General features: G+C 42.5%; 1 protein-coding gene across 2 annotated transcripts; it reads left to right on the top strand.

Annotated features, from left to right (window-relative positions):
• Positions 1–518: 518 nt before the first annotated feature.
• On the top strand, positions 519–22,916 carry MTHFD2 (methylenetetrahydrofolate dehydrogenase (NADP+ dependent) 2, methenyltetrahydrofolate cyclohydrolase). 2 transcript variants are annotated; one of them, XM_027099067.1, is made up of 8 exons: positions 519–777; positions 15,293–15,477; positions 16,919–17,041; positions 17,666–17,818; positions 18,237–18,344; positions 19,418–19,510; positions 19,885–20,010; positions 21,047–21,153. In XM_027099067.1, exons 1-8 carry the CDS (start codon positions 593–595, stop codon positions 21,121–21,123), a joined length of 1,050 nt encoding a protein of 349 aa, XP_026954868.1. In that variant the 5' UTR covers positions 519–592; the 3' UTR covers positions 21,124–21,153. The 2 variants fall into 2 exon arrangements, with proteins under 2 accessions (XP_026954868.1, XP_026954867.1); XM_027099066.1 differs by lacking the exon at positions 21,047–21,153 and adding an exon at positions 21,341–22,916 and having other exon boundaries at positions 579–777.
• The last annotated feature ends 480 nt before the right edge of the window (positions 22,917–23,396 follow it).

Raw genomic sequence — 23,396 nt, forward strand, 5'->3', positions numbered from 1 at the left:
GCAGCCAGTCAGATAAAATACAGGTAGCCCAGTTTAATTTGAATTTCAGGTAACAGACGAATACCTTTTTAGTAAAGTATGACCCCTCCTCCCAATCCAAATTTAACTGGGCATCTTGTATTTTTATTGCAAGATCTGGCAACCCTATATGTAAATAACTTGGTCCTCATCCAACTTCACTCAGTTGTTTTGACATCCATTGATGATTCTCAATCAGTTTTTACTATGATTTTGCCAAATAGTCGTTTTCTAACTGCATCATTCTTCTACATTTATTAGTTGCTATTCCATCTGCCTATCTTTTTATCCACTCTTAAAGCGCCTGGCACACAGTAGGCACTCAGATATTTGGGCAGTGAATGAACGCGTTGGCCAGGCTTCCGTGACAACGTTTGGCAGGGGCTTGCCTTCCTCAGCCAGTCTCGGCAAGCTATCGAGCCTTCGGAACCATCCAGGGCCCCGCTCTTGGCGCTTTTTGCTCCAATCACCAGCATGGCTTTACTGGGCTTCTCTACGTTTGAAGGAAGACAACCGATCGGTTCCTTCAGCTCCAGCGGCCCAACAGACTGCAAGTGGAGAGCCGCAGGGACCAATGGGTGCCGGCAGGAGGCGGGGCCTGCCACGCGGCAGCGGTATAACTGCAGGGCCCGCGAGCGTTTGCCTCCCGGCGCTGGCCATGGCTGCAATGTGCCTCTTATCCACTTTGGCCATCCGGCTGCTCCGGCCGGCGCAGAGCTGCCGCCTCCACCATCGCCCCTTCCACCTCTCGGCAGTTCGGTAAGAGGGTCGGGGGGCTGGGTTAGCGCGGAAATCCGAGGGGAACCGAGCGCGGGGCCCGCCCGGGGACTCCCTTCATGAGCATCTCCGTCCCGGGAGGTGGTGGCCACCGAGAAGGGTGTGGCGGGGCGACGTGGCATCCCAGAGTGGCCGCAGCCTACCACCAGGGCGTTCGTTCCGCTGTGTGGGCTGAAATCGAGAGCCCGCCTTTCGGAGGAGCCGGCCTCCTGCAGGCTCCGGGCGTCGTCCTGTCTCAAGGCCAGTCCGCCGGCTGAACGGGGCCCACGGTGTGGAGCGGAGGTGCTGGCGGGCCCTGGGACTCAGCGACTTACCTGGGAGCATACGGAGGTCACCGGCCAGGGCCTGCCGGCCGCCCTTGGCCCTGATACCAAGAGCGGGAAAGCAGAGGAGATGTTTTGGCGAGCGTGGGGAAGAGTTGTGAGTGAGCAGCCTTCAGTGAGCCGTCCCTTCCCGGGACCCTAGCGGCGGTGGGGGTTAGGGCGGAGCCTTGCTCGCCGGGTACCAGCCCTTCCCTCCTTCTCCCGGTCGTGGGTGTGGCTCGCGCTGCTCTACAAGCTGCCCCTTTCCCTCCTAAGGGAATAAATGTGGTCACCAGGACTTTGACTGCAGCCCACCCGGAGTCGGTCAGTGCCAGACCGAGTAAATTGAGGTGGTAAACGCCCGGGAAGAGAAGAGGGAAAGCTCTGTTTGCGTTTTCTTAGGGAGGTAATAAATATTTCCTGATTTTTTTGGACCTCAAATTCCTATTCTAAACCTAGGTTGAAGAATCTTTTTCTGGGGGGGGGGCGGTGGAGGGAGAGCTGTGATTTCGTTCCTTTAAGCTATGCACCCTCTTTCCCGTCAATCTTTAGAGCCTTTACACTGCAGAGACCTAAGCCTTGAAACAGCAGCCCCTTTATCCAGGCACTGTGCTAGGCTGTGCGAATTCAGAGATGGTAAAAGCGATTTTCTTTAGTGGAACTTCCATACTTGTCAAGAGGCAGAACACGTACATGTGGCAGAAAATGTAATTTCCAATCAGTGTAAAAATGCTATTAGAGACGTTTCCAAGGTGCTGTTGGAGCACAGAATGGGGATTAATGCGTTCTTGAAAGAAGACTTCAGAGGGGACATTTAAGGATTTTCTTAGTCTGACCCTGACCTGCCTTTCCAGCCCCATCTTTCATTACTGTCTGTTCTCTTCCCTCTTCCTCCCTTCCTGAGTTCTGGCCACATATGCTTTCATGATTGAAGAGATTTATAAAAATACTCCAATTCCTTACCTAAAGAACTGGAACAGTTTGCTCACACTCTCCAGTAACAAATGCCCTGCTTTTGGGGCTTCCCTGGTGGTGCAGTGATTAAGAAGCTACCTGCCAATGAGGGGGACACGGGCTCAAGCCCTGGCCCGGGGGGATCCCACGTGCCGCGGAGCAACTAAGCCCGTGCGCCACAACTACTGAGCCTGCGCTCTAGAGCCTGCGAGTCACAACTACTGAGCCCACGAGCCACAACTACTGAAGCCCATGCGCCTAGAACCTGTGCTCTGCAAGAAGAGAAGCCACCGCAATGAGAAGCCCAGGCTCTGCAATGAAGAGTAGCCCCTGCTCGTCGCAACTAGAGAAAACCCGCGCGCAGCAACAAAAACCCAATGCAGCCAAAAATAAATAAACAAAATAAATAAATTTATAAAACACACACAAAAAATGCCCTCCTTTCACTTCCTTTTCTGAATGAAATGTAGGTTTCCACGTCTCTGAAGGCAATAAGTACATTTGGTATTCAAGAATGTTGGGCTTCCCTGGTGGCGCAGTGGTTGAGAGTCCGCCTGCCAATGCAGGGGACACGGGTTCATGCCCCGGTCCGGGAAGATCCCACGTGCCGCGGAGCGGTTGGGCCCGTGAGCCATGGCCGCTGAGCCTGCGCATCCGAAGCCTGTGCTCCGCAACGGGAGAGGTCACAACAGTGAGACGCCTGTGTATTGCTTTGATTACTGCTAGCTGGTAAAATTAAAACATCCTTTAAAAAATATGGGTCTAAGGGCAAGACGGGAATAAAGATGCAGACCTGCTAGAGAATGGACTTGAGGATACGGGGAGAGGGAAGGGTAAGCTGGGACAAAGTGAGAGAGTGGCATGGACATATATACACTACCAAATGTAAAATAGCTAGCTAGTGGGAAGCAGCCGCATAGCACAGGGAGATCAGCTCGGTGCTTTGTGACCACCTAGAGGGGTGGGATAGGGAGGGTGGGAGGGAGATGCAAGAGGGAAGAGATGGGGACATATGTATATGTATAACTGATTCACTTTGTTATAAAGCAGAAACTGACACTATTGTAAAGCAATTATGCTCTAATAAAGATGTTAAAATAAAATAAAATTGAACAGAAATGAAAAAAAAATATGGGTCTGCATATATTCCTTTTTATGGGGGGGGGTAGTGTGAGAGTTTTCATGGTTAGAGAGATAGTACTGTAGTTTAGGCGACAATGAGGTAAAGGAAAAAATGGACTTTGGAGGCAGAAGTTTGTGTTTTAATTTTTTTTCTACTGTCCTCAGTCTCTTGTTCTGTATAACATGCTTATAATAGTCCCAAGGTAACTGAGAGTAATATATGTAAAACTCTAAGCAAAATATCTCCTGTTTCAGAGATGTTAGATCCATCCCCGTTTGTGTCTTTGTTCACTCATTACTGGTTCCATTAATTAGTAGATAACAGAACTCTTTCCAAAATAAGTTGATCATGAATTATAAAATGCACCTGATATTAATTTTTCATGGAAAATTACAGTACTGTAAACTATTGAAGGAAAGTGAAGATGCTACTGACTTGGATTTCAGTTTTTAATTTTATTTAGATAGTCCTCTTCTTTCTAGTCTGTTGATGCATAATTTTATTGGAAATTTTTCTAAAAACATCTGTGAAAGCACTTCTAAATGTGTTAGCTAATATGGTTAATAAATTTTGGATTCCCCTTGGGACTGATCTCAGTTTCCATTTCCATTTATTTTGGGGTAGCAGTAACTTTATCTGCCCATTGGCAAAAAAAAAAAAACTGTTGGGAAATTAGGTAATGACTCCCTCTCAGGACTGTGTTTCACATTTGGCAGAGTTGTGGTATGCAGGCGAGGGCTAAAACACAGTTATGTTGTAAAAGATACTCGTTGCTTTGTGGCTTTGTTTTGGTTCTTGTTACTCTTTGATTTCTTTCTTCCTTTTTAAGCAAATTGGCATAACATCCAGAAGTTGCCTTTGGAACTTGGAACAATGGATTCTCCCAGAACCCTGTGTCCTTAACTATATTATATCATGCTTAGCCCAAATGTACTGCTACCATTTTCTCTAAGTTTACTGCTTTCAAAAGGAACTTAAAAAACATTTTTTTAAATGAGCTTTTTAATGAAGTGCAATCTAAGTCCTATTCACTGATTATTTTCATAAAGCTATCCTTATGAGTGTATAAATAGATAAATATATCTATTGTATATTAAGGATGTGTGTGTGTATAAATTTAGCCAACAGAATTAGATATTAATTTTTAGTGAATATATATGCCTGGCACTTTATTTATTTATTTTCTATTTTTGGCCATGCCACGTGACACGTGGGATCTTAGTTCCCCAACCAGGGATCGAACTCCTGCCCTCTGCATTGGAAGCTCGGAGTCTTAACCACTGGACTGCCAGGGAAGTCCCCATATCCTGGCACTTTATTTGTTATTTCATTCAATATAAATGACTGTCCTAAGCACTTTTAAAGTAATCTTTCACTCTATTCTATTCCAGGGTTGGGAATCTATTTCTGGCACAGGGCAGGTATTACTATAATTCAAGAATGTTGGGCTTCCCTGGTGGCGCAGTGGTTGAGAGTCCGCCTGCCGATGCAGGGGACACGGGTTCATGCCCCGGTCCGGGAAGATCCCACGTGCCGCGGAGCGGTTGGGCCCGTGAGCCATGGCCGCTGAGCCTGCGCATCCGAAGCCTGTGCTCCGCAACGGGAGAGGCCACAACAGTGAGAGGCCCGTGTACAGAAAAAAAAAAAAAAAAAGAATGTTGCCGGGGTATTTGTATCAGCAAAGCCCTTTTATTTTATTTTATATTTTTTTAAGATTTTATTACAGTTATCTTTTTTTTTAACATCTTTATTGGAGTATAATTGCTTTACAATGGTGGGTCAGTTTCTGCTTTATAACAAAGTGAATAAGTTATACATATACATATGTCCCCATATCTCTTCCCTCTTGCATCTCCCTCCCTCCCACCCTCCCTATGCCACCCCTCTATGTGGTCAAAAGCACCGAGCTGATCTCCCTGTGCTATGCGGCTGCTTCCCACTAGCTAGCTATTTTACGTTTGGTAGTGTACATGTGTCCATGCCACTCTCTCACTTTGTCCCAGCTTACCCTTCCCTCTCCCCGTATCCTCAAGTCTTTTCTCTAGTAGGTCTGTGTCTTTATTCCCGTCTTGCTCCTAGGTTCTTCATGACCACTTTTATTTTTTTTTAGATTCCACATATATGTCTTAGCATACGGTATCTGTTTTTCTCTTTCTGACTTACTTCACTCTGTATGACAGACTCTATGTCCATCCACCTCACTACAAATAACTTAATTTCATTTCTTTTTACGGCTGAGTAATATTTCATTGTATATATGTGCCACATCTTCTTTATCCATTCATCTGTTGATGGACACTTAGGTTGCTTCCATGTCCTGGCTATTGTAAATAGAGCTGCAATGAACATTTTGGTATGTGCCTCTTTTTGAATTATGGTTTTCTCAGGGTATATGCCCATTAGTGGAATTGCTGGGTCATATGGTAGTTCTATTTTTAGTTTTTTAAGGAACCTCCATACTGTTCTCCATAGTGGCTGTATCAATTTACATTCCCACCAACAGTGCAAGAGGGTCCCCTTTTCTCCACACCCTCTCCAGCATTTATTGTTTGTAGATTTTTTGATGATGGCCATTCTGACTGGTGTGAGATATCTCATTGTAGTTTTGATTTGCATTTCTCTAATGATTAATGATATTGAGCATTCTTTCATGTGTTTGTTGGCAATCTATATCTTCTTTGGAGAAATGTCTATTTAGGTCTTCTGCCCATTTTTGGATTGGGTTGTTTGTTTTTTTGTTATTGAGCTGCATGAGCTGCTTGTAAATTTTGGAGATTAATTCTTTGTCAGTTGCTTCATTTGCAAATATTTTCTCCCATTCTGAGGGTTGTCTTTTTGTCTTTCTGTCTTTATGTCTTTTGTCTTGTTCCTTTGCTGTGCAAAAGCTTTTAAATTTCATTAGGTCCCATTTGTTTAGTTTTGTTTTTATTTCCATTTCTCTAGGAGGTGGGTCAAAAAGGATCTTGCTGTGATTTATGTCAGAGAGTGTTCTGCCTAGGTTTTCCTCTAAGAGTTTGATAGTGTCTGGCCTTACATTTAGGTCTTTAATCCATTTTGAGTTTATTTTTGTGTATGGTGTTAGGGAGTGTTCTAATTTCATTCTTTTACATGTAGCTGTCCAGTTTTCCCAGCACCACTTATTGAAGAGGCTGTCTTTCTCCACTGTATATTCTTGCCTCCTTTATCAAAGATAAGGTGACCATATGTATGTGGGTTTATGTCTGGGCTTTCTGTCCTGTTCCCTTGATCTATACTTCTGTTTTTGTGCCAGTACCATACTGTCTTGATTACTGTAGCTTTGTAGTATAGTCTGAAGTCAGGGAGCCTGATTCCTCCAGCTCCGTTTTTCCTTCTCAAGATTGCTTTGGCTATTCGGGGTGTTTTGTGTTTCCATACAAATTGTGAAATTTTTTGTTCTAGTTCTGTGAAAAATGCCAGTGGTAGTTTGATAGGGATTGCATTGAATCTGTAGATTGCTTTGGGTAGTAGAGTCATTTTCACAATGTTGATTCTTCCAATCCAAGAACATGGTATACCTCTCCATCTATTTGTATTATCTTTAATTTCTTTCATCAGTGTCTTATAATTTTCTGCATACAGGTCTTTTGTGTCCTTAGGTAGGTTTATTCCTAGATATTTTATTCTTTTTGTTGCAATGGTAAATGGGAGTGTTTTCTTAATTTCATTTTCAGATTTTTTATCATTAGTGTATAGGAATGCAAGAGATTTCTGTGCATTAATTTTGTATCGTGCTACCTTACCAAATTCATTGATTAGCTCTAGTAGTTTTCTGGTAGCATCTTTAGGATTCTCTATGTATAGTATCATGTCATCTGCAAACAGTGACAGCAGTGAAGCCCTTTTAAAGAAGTCATCCTCAACCCTAAATCTGGATTGGATTTGTAAATATTAACATGTTTTCAGTTCTTTAATATATCATGAGTATATATGAAATGCTCTTATATATTTTGTGCTCTGCTAGAATTATCATGTAAAATCGGGTAAATGCATTTGGTTTGCTATAAAATTGTGATATCTTCTTCTTTTTTTTTTTTTTTTAAGTGAAAGAAGGTTTATTCAGGGAGAAACACACTCACTAGACAGAGGGTGGGCCATCTCAGAAGGCAAGAGGCACCAGGGTATGGGGTTGTCAGTTTTTATAGGGGTGGGTAATCATAGGTTGATGAGTGGAAGGAGTATTCCACCTATTTGGGGGAATGGGTGGGGATTTCCAGGAATTGAGCCACTGCCCATTTTTTTACCTCTTATTGTCAGCCTTGGAACTGTCATATGGGTGTGTCATTTAGTGCACTGATGTGTTACAATGACCATATACTGAGGCTCAAGGTTTGGTGGAAGACAACTTGTCCACCATCTTGGACCTAGCTTGTTCTAACCAATTTATGTCATGTCCTTGGGCTATGTCATTCTTTTTTTTTTTTTCCTGTACGAGGGCCTCTCACTGTTGTGGCCTCTCCCGTTGCAGAGCCCAGGCTCCAGATACACAGGCTCAGCGGCCATGGCTCACGGGCCCAGCCGCTCCATGGCATGTGGGATCTTCCCGGACCGGGGCATGAACCCGTGTCCCCTAGCATCGGCAGGCGGACTCTCAACCACTGTGCCACCAGGGAAGCCCCATGTCATTCTTTAAAAGGTTGTGCCCTGCCCCCTTCCTGTCTCATTCCCCCCTCAGAGATTTTACTCCCATAATCTTATGGGAAGCAGAGGGGCAATGGTCTGTCATCTGTAGCTGCTTCAGGGCTGAGTAGGGGCATCAACCCTGCCTGTCAGGGAGTGAAAAATCTCTGGATGCCTGATCTAGGGGCCCCAGGAGCAGGACGGCTTCTTGTTTTAAGTTGACATGAGCTGGAATCATTGCATAGCCATCATCTTGATGTGGAAATGCTTCTGTAGCCTCCCTATGAATCTTCTTGAAGATGAAGCTCTTTTGGAACAGCATCAGAGTACAATAGTAACTGTCTATAAATGACAAAAGACTTAAAAGGTTAAATATCTGATTACAGTGTAATTGATAAAGAAGCTTGGTTACTGTTGTGACATAGAACATTTTAAGATAACAACTAGAACTATAGCATTATACCAGGACATATCCAAATTTTAGAACCTTTACATAATTTTTAGAATGTCTATATTAATAACATTCATCCATACAGTATTTTTTAAATAGTTTTATTGCTCTTGTGATAATGCTGTCTATGTAACTTAACATACTAAATAATACTAGTTAAATATTTCTCTCTGAGATGCCTCAGGGGCCCTCTAAAACACCCCAAAGTTAGTTGAAAGTCAAAAGAACTTTAATTAAAATTTGACATTTGGGAAGTTTGTCAAAAAGTTTTAAAACACTTGATCAAATAAAATCATTGGTCACTATGAGACAATACTTATTTCTTAACCGAAGTGTCAAGAGATCTCAAAAGCGAATACAGATTAAAGGCAGAGAAACTCACACAATCTGTTATCAAAAATGGCATAACTTTTCAGTATTTTTTCATTCCTCACACGTTCTTTTACTGAAAACACATATCTTACCTTCCTTATAAGTTTTTTCCTCATTGAGTTACTCCCATAACTAAATTTGCTAACAAATTTGCAATACATATAATAAGGTCTAGTAAATCTAGGTAGAACAGAAGTATTCTTTCTTTAAGTAAGTTTTTTTTTAATTATGTATTTTTTATTTATTTATTTTTGGCTGTGTTGGGTCTTCGTTGCTGCTCTCGGGCCTTCTCTAGTTGCGGTGAGTGGGGACTACTCTTTGTTGCGGTGCGCAGGCTTCTCACTGCCGTGGCTTCTCTTGTTGTGGAGCACGGGCTCTAGGCGCGCGGGCTTTGTAGTTGTGACACGCGGGCTCCGTAGTTGTGTCTCACGGGCTCTAGAGCGCAGACTCAGTAGTTGTGGCACACAGGCTTGGCTGCTCTGCAGCATGTGGGATCTTCCCAGAGCAGGGCTCAAACCCGTGTCCCCTGCATTGGCAGGCGAATTCTTAACCACTGCACCACCAGGGAAGCCCACAACAGAAGTATTATACTTAACATTGATGACTCTAAAGACATGTCTATATTAATCAAACCAACAAGCTTAAGCTACCTTCAATACCAGATATCAGTTTAGTACTGAATATTTTACAGATAACGTGAACCTGAAGTTCATTCTGGCCAGATTACTTTCTATTTCTAAGTATTTGTATAAGCACTTGATTTTCTTTAAGTCAACTAAATAGAGCTCTTTTATGAATTAATTTTTGGCAATACCATACAGCTACAGCTCACACATAGATACATACAAACATACAAACAAACACAGAAGCCTCATAGTTCCCATTCCAAAATTTTAGCCAAGAGTCACGTACAGCATCAGTCTATAAAGGAGGTTGGATTAAAATTGGGTTTCTGGCAGGTGGAACAAGTCAAGCTCTAATATTTATGGAAAAGATACTTAAGATTTTTTTTTTTTTTTTGCAGTACGTGGGCCTCCCACTGTTGTGGCCTCTCCCATTGCAGAGCATAGGCTCAGCGAGCCCGCTCCGTGGCATGTGGGATCTTCCCTGACCGGCGCACGAACCCATGTCCCCTGCATCGGCAGGCAGACTCTCAACCACTGCGCCACCAGGGAAGCCCGATACTTAAGATTTTTATTTGTCCTTGACAAGTTCCAAATTATTTACCCCCTTTTTCAAAATTTGCATTTTAAAAAGATGGCAGAGATAAGGGTTCCTGGAAAAAAACAGGTAGGATATTTGCATCTCAAAGGCACAGGTAAGTTCCTCCTTTGTTTCCCCTTTGTTTAATACTTACAAGCCTCTTCGGATAAATAGGGAAGGTTTGGGGAGTGGTAAAAGGATTGTGAGTTTTGGATTTGTTTTTTGGAGCTACATCTCTGGTCCTGTAAAGACTACATTTGTAAAATTAGGACAGGTGTTTTTTTTTTAAAGAATTGGGCGGCTACCTCAATGATATTGAAGGACTGCTATACATTTACCTATGTTGAGGTATGTTTTACTTTCCTCATTTAGCTTAGGGGAGAAGTCCTTCTGCCAAATTTCTATCAGGTATGGTTAGCTTAGTCAGACCAGTGGCCTCCCATTTTGGTTGTCTATTTACAAACACTTTTGGTCATCCTCCCTGGGTTTAAGAAATTTTTAAATTATGGCCCTCAGTCAGGCCTTTGATCTGAGGCGGCTTGCCTACGGCCTCACGTGATCGCATTTTTAAAGGTAGCTGGACAATTTCTAGCCCACGTTTTTTTCTTTTTTTTTGGTCCATTCCATTCCTACCATGTAAGCACCCTCAGCTTGAATTTTATAAGCACACAGAGTGGAGGCATTCATGGCATTTCAGTGTCTGGATCTGTCCAGTCAAAGGCAAAGAGATACTGGGGTGCAGGGGAATGCAGAAGAAAGCAACCTTTAGTTCTAGAACTATGAACTAGTTTAACAGCCCATAGTTTAAAAGCTTAGATGGAGTGGAATGGAGATCTCCTCTCGCTGGGACTGAGGTAGATTCCTCTGACCAAGAGCAATTGTTTTTCTTGGTGGGTGCTATCTCTGTGAGGATCTCCAGCTTGGATTATTGTCGGGAATTTAGTGAGCAAGTCCCTTGCCAACAAGGGGAGGGAGCACTCAGGCATGAGCAGAAACTGATGTGCAAAGGTAAAATTTCCTAGCAAGCAGTTGAGGGGAGGAGTGAATCACTGGTTTGGGGCTTTCCATCAACCCCTGTTATTATACAGCTTGTGGAGGACAAGGGTCCAGGGAAATCAGTCACCACAGAGTAGGCGGCCCAGGTATCTAATAAGAAAATAACTTTCCTACCTTCCATGTCAAAGGTTACCCGAGGCTTCTCCGGAGAAATGACCAGGTGTCCTTTGGGAGCCAGGGAGGGTCCCAGGCCCCATCAGTCTTCGATCCTCTTGGCCATCATTGCTTTGGGAGCTCCGAGTCCCCTTCGGGACTGGGAGCAGTTCTGCTTCCCGTGACCCTCTCATTCACACTTAAAACAGATGCTTTTTGGCAAGATAGTGACTCTGATCCAGCATTCCTGGATCCTGTCCTCACCATGGGTCTTCGCAAGGAATGGTAACCCTGAGGTGGTGCAGTGGTTAGGGCTGCTGCCAATTGCTCCGCTTTTTGCTGTTGTCCCTGAATCCTTTTTGCCTCTCTATTGTTAAATACTCCAAAGGCCAAATCCATGAGCTGATTTATGGGGGTCTGGTGTCTCCAGCTCCTCGGATGCGGCATCAGGGGTAAATGGTCTGGAAGACTGTTCCCCCTCACAATTGGGGGAAATAGGAGTTCACGGTAGACCTCTCGGGGAGGTGGACTCATAAAGAGATCATCTAAAACATTTGGCTCCTGTGAAGAAGGCACTTTGAAAGGGGTGTGAGCCAGGTACACCCGGCAGTTCTTTAGACCTGGATTATGGAATAGAGTCATGAACATTTGGATGTATGGGACTTCCCCCCATTTACCTTTCCTTTTACAAAATAAGTCCAGTTGCAAGATGGTATTGTAATTCAATGACCCAATTTTTTTTTGGCCAGATCACTTCGTCCCCTAGTTTGTACTGGGACCATACAGTATTGCAAAAGAAAATTAATTTTTTTCTTAAACCATCCTGTCTAAATTTTCCCCAGTTAGTTAATATGCATCTGTAGCAGGGAGAGCCAAATCAGACTACATGTTGGATCTGTTTCATTTACTTTATCTTTTTATTTATTTATTTGATGTTTATTTTTACTTTTATTTTTGGCTGCATTGGGTCTTTGTTGCTGCGTATGGGCTTTATCTAGTTGCGGCGAGCAGGGGCTAGAGCAGGGGCTACTCATCGTTGCAGTGCGTGGGCTTCTCATTGCAGTGGCTTCTCTTGTTGCATAGCAAGGGCTCTAGGCGCGCGGGCTCAGTAGTTGTGGCTCAGGGCTCTAGAGCGCAGGCTCAGCAGTTGTGGTGCACTGGCTTAGTTGCTCTGCGGCATGTGGGATCTTCCCGGACCAGGGCTCAAACCCATGTCCCCTGCATTGGCAGGCAGATTCTTAACCACTGTGCCACCAGGGAAGTCCTGTTTCTTTTACTTTAACCTTTGCTTTCTGCTGCTTTTTTCACTAAAAGGATACTGTCTATACATAATGGCCTGCCTTGGGGAACCCTGCCCCTCTGCCTGAATGTTAAACCAAAGTGCCTTTGTTCAGGGAAACATCCAGACCCTGTTCCACTTGTGGATGGCTACAAGAAAGAAGAAATTAACACGTCCCCTCCCCGAGACTGGCCATTCCAGGTGATATTTGCAGAACTTATGGCCTTTTTACTTTATTTCCTCATCTCCTTCCCTTCTCTGTGCTATAAAAGAAACTGGCATCCAAAGCACGGTAAGATGGTTATTTTGAGACTTTAGTCTGCCATCTTCTTGGTTTGCCGGCTTTCCGAATAAAGTCGTATTCCTTGTCTCAATACCTCATCTCCCATCTGTTGGCCTGTCCTGCAGCGGGCAGGGCGAGCTTGGACTCGGTAACACATCCTAGCAGCGAGTCCTTCGGGATGCTTGTAGTTGCCCCCATTTTTTTATTGGGATGTCCTGATAAGATGGGAGTCTGATGGATACCGGCCAGGTGGTAGTTATTTGTCCTGACATTCTCCTAGTGTCAACAGTGGGGTCCCTGTGAGCACCCGAAATCTGCCTGGTTGGTGAGCCTGAGTAGGCCCTTTGGATTAGTCAAGGAAAGGAACAAAAGCCAGTGGGAGAAAAAGCAACCAGAGTCCCAGGGCCTAAATCCTTCAGAGAGGGAGGGAGGAGACCTAGGCCCTGAGCCAACTAAATGGATTAACTTTATCAATTAAACAAAAGAAAAACAAATAGAAGGGTAGGGCTGAAGGGCCACAAGGCAGTGATAACAATACAAGGTAACAGCTCCCCTCAGGATATGGTCCTTTTGATGTTGAGGAGGGCTTACCTCTCCACAGAAGTAAAGGAGGCAACACCCAACGTGCTGGCAAAGCCAGCTGGGAGGCTCAAGGATCAGTAGACAGTCCAAGAAGTCAGGAGAGAAGGAGGATAATAAGAGAAATCCAGGACAGGAGGGAAGGTGTACAGCCATGATGCTTCCTAAGAGAGATTTGTAAGCCTGCTGAGAAAGGTGCTCACCCACTACCTCCGCTGAGGGGTTGATAAAGTCTGCCTGGGACCCCCACAAGAGAAGTGCTTATGCACACTTCTGCTCAGGGGTGTCTGTGTGATATCTTCTCAATACTTCAAAAGATGCAAATACAAATTAATGTTTAATATAAGGTTTAGATATAAAATTACTGCATTATATCTAAGACATTGAGATTTGGTTTAAAGTAGATATTTAATCACAGTGCAACTGAAAAGCAGGCATTGAAGGCTTAGACCATTAAAGCTTTAAAGTTTTTAATTAACAGTGGCCTTGAGAATTAATTATATCTGACCATACAAGATATCCAGTACCCTGATGTTATCCCTGAGAATTAAATATGTGCTATAAGGGGAAATAGATTGTTTCAGTGTTTCAAACAATTGTATTCTTCATTGGTGTTGAGGTTGGAGCATTCCTTATGACACTGGGGACAAAGATCTAACGGGAAAGTCTTGTTTTCAGTGAGGTGTTTTTTCTTTTTCTTTTTTTTTTAGATTTAATTAATTAATTAATTTTTGGCTGCTTTGGGTCTTCGTTGCTGCACATGGGCTTTCTCTCTAGTTGCTGTGCGTGGGCTTCTTATTGGCAGTGGCTTCTCTTGCTGCGGAGCACGGGCTCTAGGCGCGCGGGCTTCAGTACTTGTGGCTTGCGGGCTCTAGAGCGCAGGCTCAGTAGTTGTGGCGCATGGGCTTAGTTGCTCTGTGGCATGTAGGATCTTCCTGGATCAGGGCTAGAACCCGTGTCCCCTGCACTGGCAGGCAGATTCTTAACCACTGCACCACCAGGGAAGTCCCCAGCGTGTTTTTTCTTAAGGAATAGATGCTTGTCCTACTTTAAATAATGGGAACTTTAAGCATATATGTGGAAATAAGAAAACGGGGAATCTTACATGTTGGAACCCAGGAAGAGCTGTTCTTATTGTTCTTACTAATTCTTATTGGGGAGAGATAGGCTTTCAGAGATTTGAATATGTTTTTGGGAACTGAAGGTTCTTCTAGGTCTGAGTTTTCTCATTGTCTCACCCCCAACAAGCAGTTTCTCATCCCTGTGGTTCTAGCGTGTGAATGTAGTTCAGAGAGGAGCGTTTACTGGTCCAGTTCACTACCACCGCTCCCGGTGAATAAACTTTTGCACCAGCCAGACCACTGGCCAGCCTAGAAATTGTTACTCTTGGCGTCAGATACTTACTCCTGGTGTGTCAGCTGTGGATGGGGCACTGGGGTCTCGGGGTAGAGCACACTGCCACCTATGAGATGGAATCGCCTTAGTCCCCCTTCCAATCCCTGTTCTTCATCAGGAAAGTCTTTTCCAGGAGTGGTTGTAGGGAGTGGTAGGTATTTGAGGTTTGTCTAGCATATTGCTTATTGGTTTAACTGCATAGCATAATTTATATATTTAAACGCACGTATAAATTAAAAGCCAATTCACTAACTGGGAATGTAGGACGTACATGACGTCCCTAGTACTTATTCATCTTATAACTAGAAGTTTGTACAGTCATCCCTTAGTATCTGAAGGGGTTTAGTTCCAGGAACCCCCAGGATACCAAAATTCCCAGATGGTCAAGTCCCTTATATAAAATGGCATAGTATTTGTATATAACCTCTCCTCCCAATATACTTTAAATCATCTCTAGGTTATTTATACCTAATACCATGTAAATGCTGTGTTAATAGTGTAAATACAATGTAAATAGTTGCCAGGTGCAGGGCAAATTCAAGTTTTGCTTTTTGGAATTTTTTTTGCCAATATTTTCGACCCATGGTTGATGAATTCTCAAATGCAGAACCTGCAGATAGGAGGGCCCACCATGCCTTTTGACCACCTTCCAATTCCCCTTCCCCCACCTCCTGAAGTTTTGGGTATTTAATAACACTTTTGTAGCCTGACCTTTACTCTTTACAAGGATTCAAGCTATTTGTTTTTGTGATTCTATCGCCTTCTGCAGAAATGAAGCTGTTGTCATTTCGGGAAGGAAACTTGCTGAGCAGATCAAGCAGGAAGTGCGGCAGGAGGTGGAAGAGTGGGTGGCGTCAGGCCACAGACGGCCGCACCTGAGCGTCGTCCTGGTTGGTGAGAATCCTGCAAGTCACTCCTATGTCCTCAACAAAACCAGAGCAGCTGCCGATGTGGGTATGTGTCACTCTCAGACCCCGACTGCTGTTACATTGAGACTTATCTGAGGCAAACTCTACTGCACTTTATGATTCCTTTTTCCGATTAGACAACCCAGGCAGAGGAGGCTAATGTGATTGAACTGTATCCAAATATTTGTCATAAAGAAATCAGGCTGTCTATTGGGGAGGCTTATAGACTAGGACAGCAGGAGTATGGTTGGTATTCTTGGTGTCTTCTGGAATGTAATCTAAATTCTGTTCTAGTCTAACATTTGATAGGTGACCTTGAACACAGTTTACATCTGCTTTCCTTGAGCAATAATGAGTCTGAATGAGGTATTTGAGCATTTGGTTGAGGAGACCTCAATGATGTGGCCTAGAACACAGTCATGGATTTGAAGGAAATGACTCTGACTTCTTTGAAACAGCCTTTGATTTCTCCACCAGTTGGTTCCAAAGCCAATTAAATCAGCAGTTTAGAAGTGGTTGGAGATTTGAGTGCAGAAGGCACAGGTCTGAGTGATGGGAGGTTTGTGTTCTAGGTCTCGCTATACTGCAGACTCTGTGTGGCCGCAGACCAGAGGTGGGTAGGCTCAGCTGTGCCGTTGCCGGCTTATCTGTGGGTCAGTGGTCTGAGAACTGTGTGCCTGCCCTTCTGAAGGGCTGTAAAACCACTGGCGTGTCTGGCCAGTGTTACTGGACTGTGAGCCCTTGGTATACTCTGTTCTTTATCACTGAGGAATGAAGCCTCCTGCCCTTTTCATTGAAAGACCTTTAGAACCTCTAGAAAATAGTAAGCCATGGCTTTCTAAGACATTGGGATGCGAGGTAGTGTGATACAGTGGAAAGAACGTGGACTTTGGAACTGGAAAGATTGTCACCAGCCAGCTTGTGTTTCAATTTCACTGAGCCTTGTCTATAAAATGAGGTTGATGAGGATTATGTAGTATGATATATAGACAGTATCAAGCTAGGGGGAAGGTTAAGCTGGGACAAAGCGAGAGAGTGGCATGGACATATATACACTACCAAACGTAAAACCGATAGCTAGTGGGAAGCAGCCGCATAACACAGGGAGATCAGCTAGGTGGTTTGTGACCACCTAGAGGGGTGGGATAGGGAGGGTGGGAGGGAGGGAGACGCAAGAGGGAAGAGATATGGGGATATATGTATATGTATAGCTGATTCACTTTGTTATAAAGCAGAAACTAACACACCATTGTAAAGCAATTATACTCCAATAAAGATGTTAAAAAAGAAAAGAAAAGAAATTATCAAGCTGGTATTCTTTAGTGTTTGTATTTGGGAAGTTACTTAAGTTTACTTGTGAGCCGATTCAAGCTTTCCAGCTACCAGGGTGGGTGTGATGATAAAAAGCCTCGCTGGTAGCATGGCAGACAACGTAGCATTGTCTCAATAAAGGCGTCTTTTTTTCTTACCTTGAAATTTTCTTATAGGAATCAACAGTGAGACAATTGTGAAACCAGCTTCAATTTCAGAGGAAGAACTGTTGAATTTAATCAATAAACTAAATAATGATGATAACGTAGATGGCCTCCTTGTTCAGCTGCCTCTTCCAGGTGAGATTTGGACACCACCATTTAAAATGATTTCTGGGGATTTCCCTGGTGGTCCAGGGAGTAAGGTTCTGTGCTCCCAATGCAGGGGACCTGGGTTCGATCCCTGGTCAGGGAACTAGATCCCGCATGCCGCAACAAAGTTCCCGCATGCTGCAACTAAAGATCGCGCATGCTGCAAGGAAGATCCCGCATGCTGCAACTAAGATGCGGTGCAGCCAAATAAATAAATATTTTAAATGATATCTGAGGAATGGAGAGTCTTGTTTACTTTATACAACTGGTCCCTTGTGTGGATTTGATATAAAGTGGAGGTAAACTCAAGAGAGAGAGTATGTTATCAGATATGGGACAGACCTACTCAGAATACCAATTACTCCTTGATTTGGTATTGAGGTCTTAAAGCAAAGGACCGTGGAAGGAAGCAGTTGTACAACAGGACACTGGCTTTGATCTTGGCATTTGGCTTTGCTCGATGTGTGTTCCTTATATGCAGATGAAGAAATAAGTCATGGGGGCAAGCTGTAAAAGCGGAATAGGTTTTTGTGGCAAACCAGGTAAGCTGGAGTCAAGCAGTGCTAACTACGTAACAGTGACTTAAGACCACCGCTCTGATTTCTTTTTCAGAGCACATTGATGAGAGAAAGATCTGCAATGCTGTTTCTCCAGACAAAGATGTTGATGGCTTTCATGTAATTAACGTAGGGCGAATGTGTTTGGACCAGAATTCCATGTTACCAGCTACTCCATGGGGTGTGTGGGAAATAATTAAGCGAACTGGTAGGTATATCCATCTCAGTATTATCAAGGCAGTACTTACAAATGGTAAAAATTCATGCAAAGAGTGGAAACTCCCACCCCACAGCCTCTAGTCCTGCTCCCCAGAGCCTAACTCCTTTAGCAGTTGCCTACAACTGTTTTTGCTGTTTAATCCAGAAACTTCTGAGGGAAACTTAAGCTTTAATAGTGGTGACTGTGCACACTCATAACATTTTGCAGCTTATAAAATGTTTCCTTTTAGCTTTCGCTCTGTGTAGCGAGTGACAGTCCAGTTGACTGATGAGGCAATAAGCTTAGTGAATTCCTTCATTATCACAATTAGAGTCACATCCTAGGCCATCAGCCTTCCTTTTCCTTAGGTGCTCTTTCTAAGATAATTAGGCACTATCTTAAATGCAAATATATTTATTTTTCATAGGTATTCCAACCCTGGGGAAGAACGTGCTTGTGGCTGGAAGGTCAAAAAACGTTGGAATGCCCATTGCAGTGCTGCTGCACACGGATGGGGCGCACGAACGTCCCGGAGGTAAGGGTTTTACTCCCAGGGATGAGTCCTATTCTCCCTTACGAGAGACAAGAAACGCTTGAGAGACTGCCCTGTGGATGTTTGGAAGTGTTAACTTTGTTAAACTTTGTTTTTGTTGTAATTTTGTTAATAGGTGCTTGGGGAGTAATCTTTGTAGGAGAAGCTGTATTCAGTGTCACTTGAAAGTTCATTTATATTCACTAGTATGGAACTAGTTCAGAGATAGATATGCCTCAGAAATTTGAGTTTTGAGTATAAGCATGGTTGTAGACAATTAGAATTTCCAGTTATGGCTTTGATAGTTGGAGCTAAGATGTAGAACTTATTCAAAGTTAGTGTCCTGTTCTGTGCCATTTGGTAGAAAAAAATCTTAGACCAATGCAAAGGATTGAATTGATATTACTGTAATGTGTCATCATTGTGTCAAGTTCTATTTGAGAAAAAGCTTCAAATCAGAGTTAATGTGATTATCATAATATGACTATACATGATTATATCAGAAATAATGTCAAAACTAAATATTTCCAGGTATCTTTCAGCACACGTTTAAGAAAAATCCTTGAGTAATCCTAGTGATATTTTGTTTAGAAAGACTGTTAAATAGGATAAGGAATAAATCTAAAGATGTATGACTCCAAAGGGTGGAGCTAGAACTAACAGGTAAAAGTTACAAGAAATTGAGTATTTGGTTTTTTGTTTGTTTGTTTGTGTTTTTTTTTGCGGTACGCGGGCCTCACACTGTTGTGGCCTCTCCCGTTGCGGAGCACAGGCTCTGGACGCGGAGGCTCAGCGGCCATGGCTCACGGGCCCAGCCGCTCTGCGGCATGTGGGGTCTTCCCGGACCGGGGCATGAACCCGTGTCCCCTGCATCGGCAGGCGGACTCTCAACCACTGCGCCACCAGGGAAGCCCTGAGTAGTTGTTTATTTTAAAAAAGGACAAGTGGCTGCCCAGAAAGTATGGCACAGGAACTGTCAATTATTTTTTCAGAGATGTTGAATTTCTGGCATGTTTTGCCTAGTTGAGATCTCATCCAATCCCAGCTTTGATTCGGAAATATTTTTTAACTCTTAGGTGATGCCACTGTCACAATATCTCATCGATATACTCCCAAGGAGCAGCTGAAGAAACATACGGCTCTTGCAGATATTGTGGTCTCCGCTGCAGGTAAGAGCACCAGGGAAGGGTCGGGAGCACGTCTCCTCAGAGGGTGAAGATGGGACTCTCATCTTCGAATTTGCCTGCTGCACTGCCGTTCCATTCATTATTCCCCTAGGATTGATAATGTGAGCTGCTTACAAACATGAGGAGAGAGTCGTGGTTGGAATACTGATTTCTGACATTCCATTATAGATTTGATGGATGAATGTTTTTTCTACAGCCTGTTTACTATATGAAGTTTAAATGTTTCCTTTGTTAATAGTTTTTATAGGTTTTTGTAAAACAAGCGAATTCGTTCTTCCAGGTCTCTTGAAATTGAAAGTAGATAAGAATCTTATCTAAGAATCTTCTAAACCGATCATTCCTATCTCCATCTCTAGGCATTCCAAATCTGATCACAGCAGATATGATTAAGGAAGGAGCAGCTGTCATTGATGTGGGAATAAACAGAATTCAAGATCCCATAACTGCTAAACCCAAGTTGGTTGGAGATGTGGATTTTGAAGGTAAATGGTATAATTTTTTTAAAATATAAAAGTCAATAAATACTATCGTTATTGGACATTTAGGGCAGACTGTTTTAACTTTTAAAGTTATGTTACCTTGGTAATACCATTTAAAATGCTTTCCATGAGATGTGGATTTTGAAGGTAAATGGTATAATTTTTAAAAAATATAAAAGTCAATAAATACTATCGTTATTGGACACTTAGGGCAGACTATTTTAACTTTTAAAGTTATGTTACCTTGGTAATACCATTTAAAATGTTTTCCATGAGAATTAATTAAGAAAAATATTTTTAACAATTACAGTCATTCTAGAATTATTTTAGGTGTTTGTATCATCAAATTATGGAGAACAGATAAAGAGTTTTCAGAGAATTGTTTTGTTTTTTTCCGCTTAGGTCTATTTTATAATTAAAACAACTTCAAAACTTTTAACAAGTCTGAAAATTTAATGAAGTGATTTTCCTAAACTATTGAGTCTCCTAAAAAGTGTTACAGATTTCTCATTTTCATACTGGGAGGAGAGATCACAGACCTGACATGTTAAAAATATGGGACAGAGCCAAATTGCTAAAATTTTGGAATTTGCTAGTAGATTTCTCCTTTCAGTTCTGATTTTATCTGAATTTTATGCCAATAATCCTATTTCTAGCTTTCTGTTTCTTCTAAAGCAGTCAGACCCAAGCCTAGGTATCTAAGTATTTTTCCCTTTAGATTGGAGTAAAAAAAATCTTACTTTTTACTTTCCAGAAAATTACTTTGCTTGATGCTTTGGGCAAACAGTATAGTTAAATAAATAGGATAAAATTAAGAAAATATTGTAGGCAGGTATTAATTGAAGTAATGTTTATTATTATTATAGTTACACTTCCCATACAGTTAACCTACTGAGATGTTTCTTTTTAAGTTGATTTAATATGGAGGAAAAGTATGGCTGGTAAATTATAGGTTATTTAGATATATAAATATTCACTGAACAACTCTGCTTATTATATGTGTGTTATTGATTTATTTATTTTTGGCCGCTCCACACAGAATGTGGGATCTTAGTTCCCCCACCAGGGATCGAACCCGCGCCCCCTGCAGTGGAAGAGCAGAGTCCTAACCACTGAGCTGCCCGGGAAGTCCCTATATGTGTGTTATTTTATATTAGTATGTTCAAAAGCCTTTACTCTTGAGTAATGTAGCTGTGATTTTTTAAATGAGTTTGAGGCTCATGAAGATGCTTATGTATTTTATTACTTTTTCTTTGAATGCTTCTTCCATGATAAAGTACATACAGTTCCTTTGCCATAATTAAAGCAGTCTGCCTGTCTTATTTCTATGTAGGAGTCAGGAAGAAAGCCGGTTACATCACTCCAGTCCCTGGGGGTGTTGGTCCCATGACAGTGGCAATGCTAATGAAGAATACCATTATTGCTGCAAAAAAAGTGCTGAGCCTTGAAGAGCGGGAAGTACTGAAGTCTAAGGAGCTTGGAGTAGCAAGTAATTAACTATTGCGTCTTCTGTGTCATTAACAGCACTCCAAGCTAGTTCATGAGGAAAACCAGGCCAATAGAAATGCAATATTTATTCTACTTAAATGGTTTAAAACAATGCTTTCTATTTATTTGTAAGCTTAAATGGGTGGGTGTTTGCACACATAGCCCTGCAGTTACCCACCAGGGAACATGCCACTATCGTGCTGGGTCATGGGATCCAGCCAAGAGAAGCCATCAACCTACTGATTAACAGGGGGACACTGTCACACTGAGAATGGCTGCCTAACTTTGTCAACCACTTCAGTTAAAATTTGTCTTTTTTAGGAGGACAGCTATGCTTACCACCATAGCACCAACGCTGCACAAATTTATCTTTTCTACGATTGCATTTCCCAAGTGCTATTCCAATAATGAGTTGATGCTCACTTTAGGTTCCAAACCTTTTGAGTTCAACTGGTCAAACCAAAGGAAAAATGTTGCAAGAGAAAATTAGGGAAGAGGTAAAAAAGAAAGAAATGATGGTAGTTGAGTAGAAAAAAAATTACCCTAATTTAATATATGTATTGATTGATAACCAGAAGAAAAACTACATGTTAATAGTCTCCTAAGTTGTCATTTGTAGCTTAGTCATTGGGAAAATGTTTGGGGTTGTTTCATTTGCTATTAGCTCTCGTTTTATGTTCGTTACCATCCCTGAGGTTTCCCATTTTAGTTTTCTAGGATTGAAAGGCTTATTTTATAAATTATTCATGTGTGTTGTCCTATTTGACTTTCCTACATCCTTAAACTTCACTGTCAAATTTTTATACTGTTGGGGGTGTCTGTATGGTTTCTTTAGTGTATCTTGAAACCTGTATTTGGAAAACATAACTTGGGCTTAATGATCATTAGGGCAGCTTGTATAAGTGTGCAACTTACTTTTCCACCAAAGAACTGTCAACAGCTGCTGGCTTTTCTCTGATGCACCTGTTGGCTTTCCTTGATTGATTTTTGAGAACTTGAGTTAATACTGAATTTAATCAGACTTTCTGATTAAAGGACTTTTTTCCTTCATTTTGTTTTTTTAAATAAAACACTTCTGACTGGTATAGAATGAGTTTCTGAAATACTGTATCTTTCTGCTACTATCTTGTTGTGACCTAATTTTTCTCATTGGATGTAATCAACCTAAATATTCCTATATTTGGTAATACCCAATCCAATGCCTTAAACAAATTGGTTTAAAGAGCTGTGGAGAAATCAGCCTAGTCCTTTTAATCTTACATCCCCAAAGGTTGTGCCAAGCCAGGAGTTTAATCTGTAAGATTCATTTAAGTGGTTAGTCTTGTTCTGATTATTTTCTAAACCATATGTTCAATTTACACAGGACTTCTTGATGTGCTTTGCCAAGCCCCCCCGCCATATATATAAATTTTTTTCATGTGTCTGTGTGTGTGTGTTTAAAGCATTAGTTTGATTGCACAGATTGAAAGGTATTTGCTGTGGCACATTTGCAGCGAGGATAGGTCCAGTGTATTCTGCTCAAGGGCTAGGTATTTGGCTTTCATGCAGGCAGAAGCAACTCCTGTTCCAGGCAGCTTGAGGCAGAGAGGAAGGAGAGCAATGCAGAGCTGACCTTCTCCCCCTCCTTGTTCATGTGCCGCCTTTATGCTTTTTCTTATACATTTATTTATTTTATTTATTTGTTTTGGGCTGTGTTGGGTCTTCGTTGCTGCGCACGCTTTCTCTAGTTGTGGTGAGTGGGGGCTACTCTTCATTGCAGTGCGTGGGCTTCTCATTGCGGTGGCTTCTCTTGTTGTGGAGCACGGGCTCTAGAGCACAGGCTCAGTAGTTGTGGCGCACGGGCTTAGTTGCTCCACAGCATGTGGGATCTTCCCTGACCAGGTATCGAACCCGTGTCCCCT

The sequence above is a fragment of the Aethalodelphis obliquidens genome, unplaced genomic scaffold (genome assembly GCF_003676395.1).
Source record: "Aethalodelphis obliquidens isolate GAN/ISIS:26980383/991018 unplaced genomic scaffold, ASM367639v1 scaffold128, whole genome shotgun sequence".
NCBI classification, from domain to species: domain Eukaryota; kingdom Metazoa; phylum Chordata; class Mammalia; order Artiodactyla; family Delphinidae; genus Aethalodelphis; species Aethalodelphis obliquidens.

Bases quoted from the DNA above. Each gene is read 5' to 3' on its own strand.
- MTHFD2 (XM_027099066.1), top strand. From the start codon at position 593: ATGGGTGCCGGCAGGAGGCGGGGCCTGCCACGCGGCAGCGGTATAACT. The intron at 18,345-19,417 runs GTAAGGGTTTTA...TTTAACTCTTAG, and splicing joins GGCGCACGAACGTCCCGGAG to GTGATGCCACTGTCACAATA. The intron at 19,511-19,884 runs GTAAGAGCACCA...CTCCATCTCTAG, and splicing joins TATTGTGGTCTCCGCTGCAG to GCATTCCAAATCTGATCACA.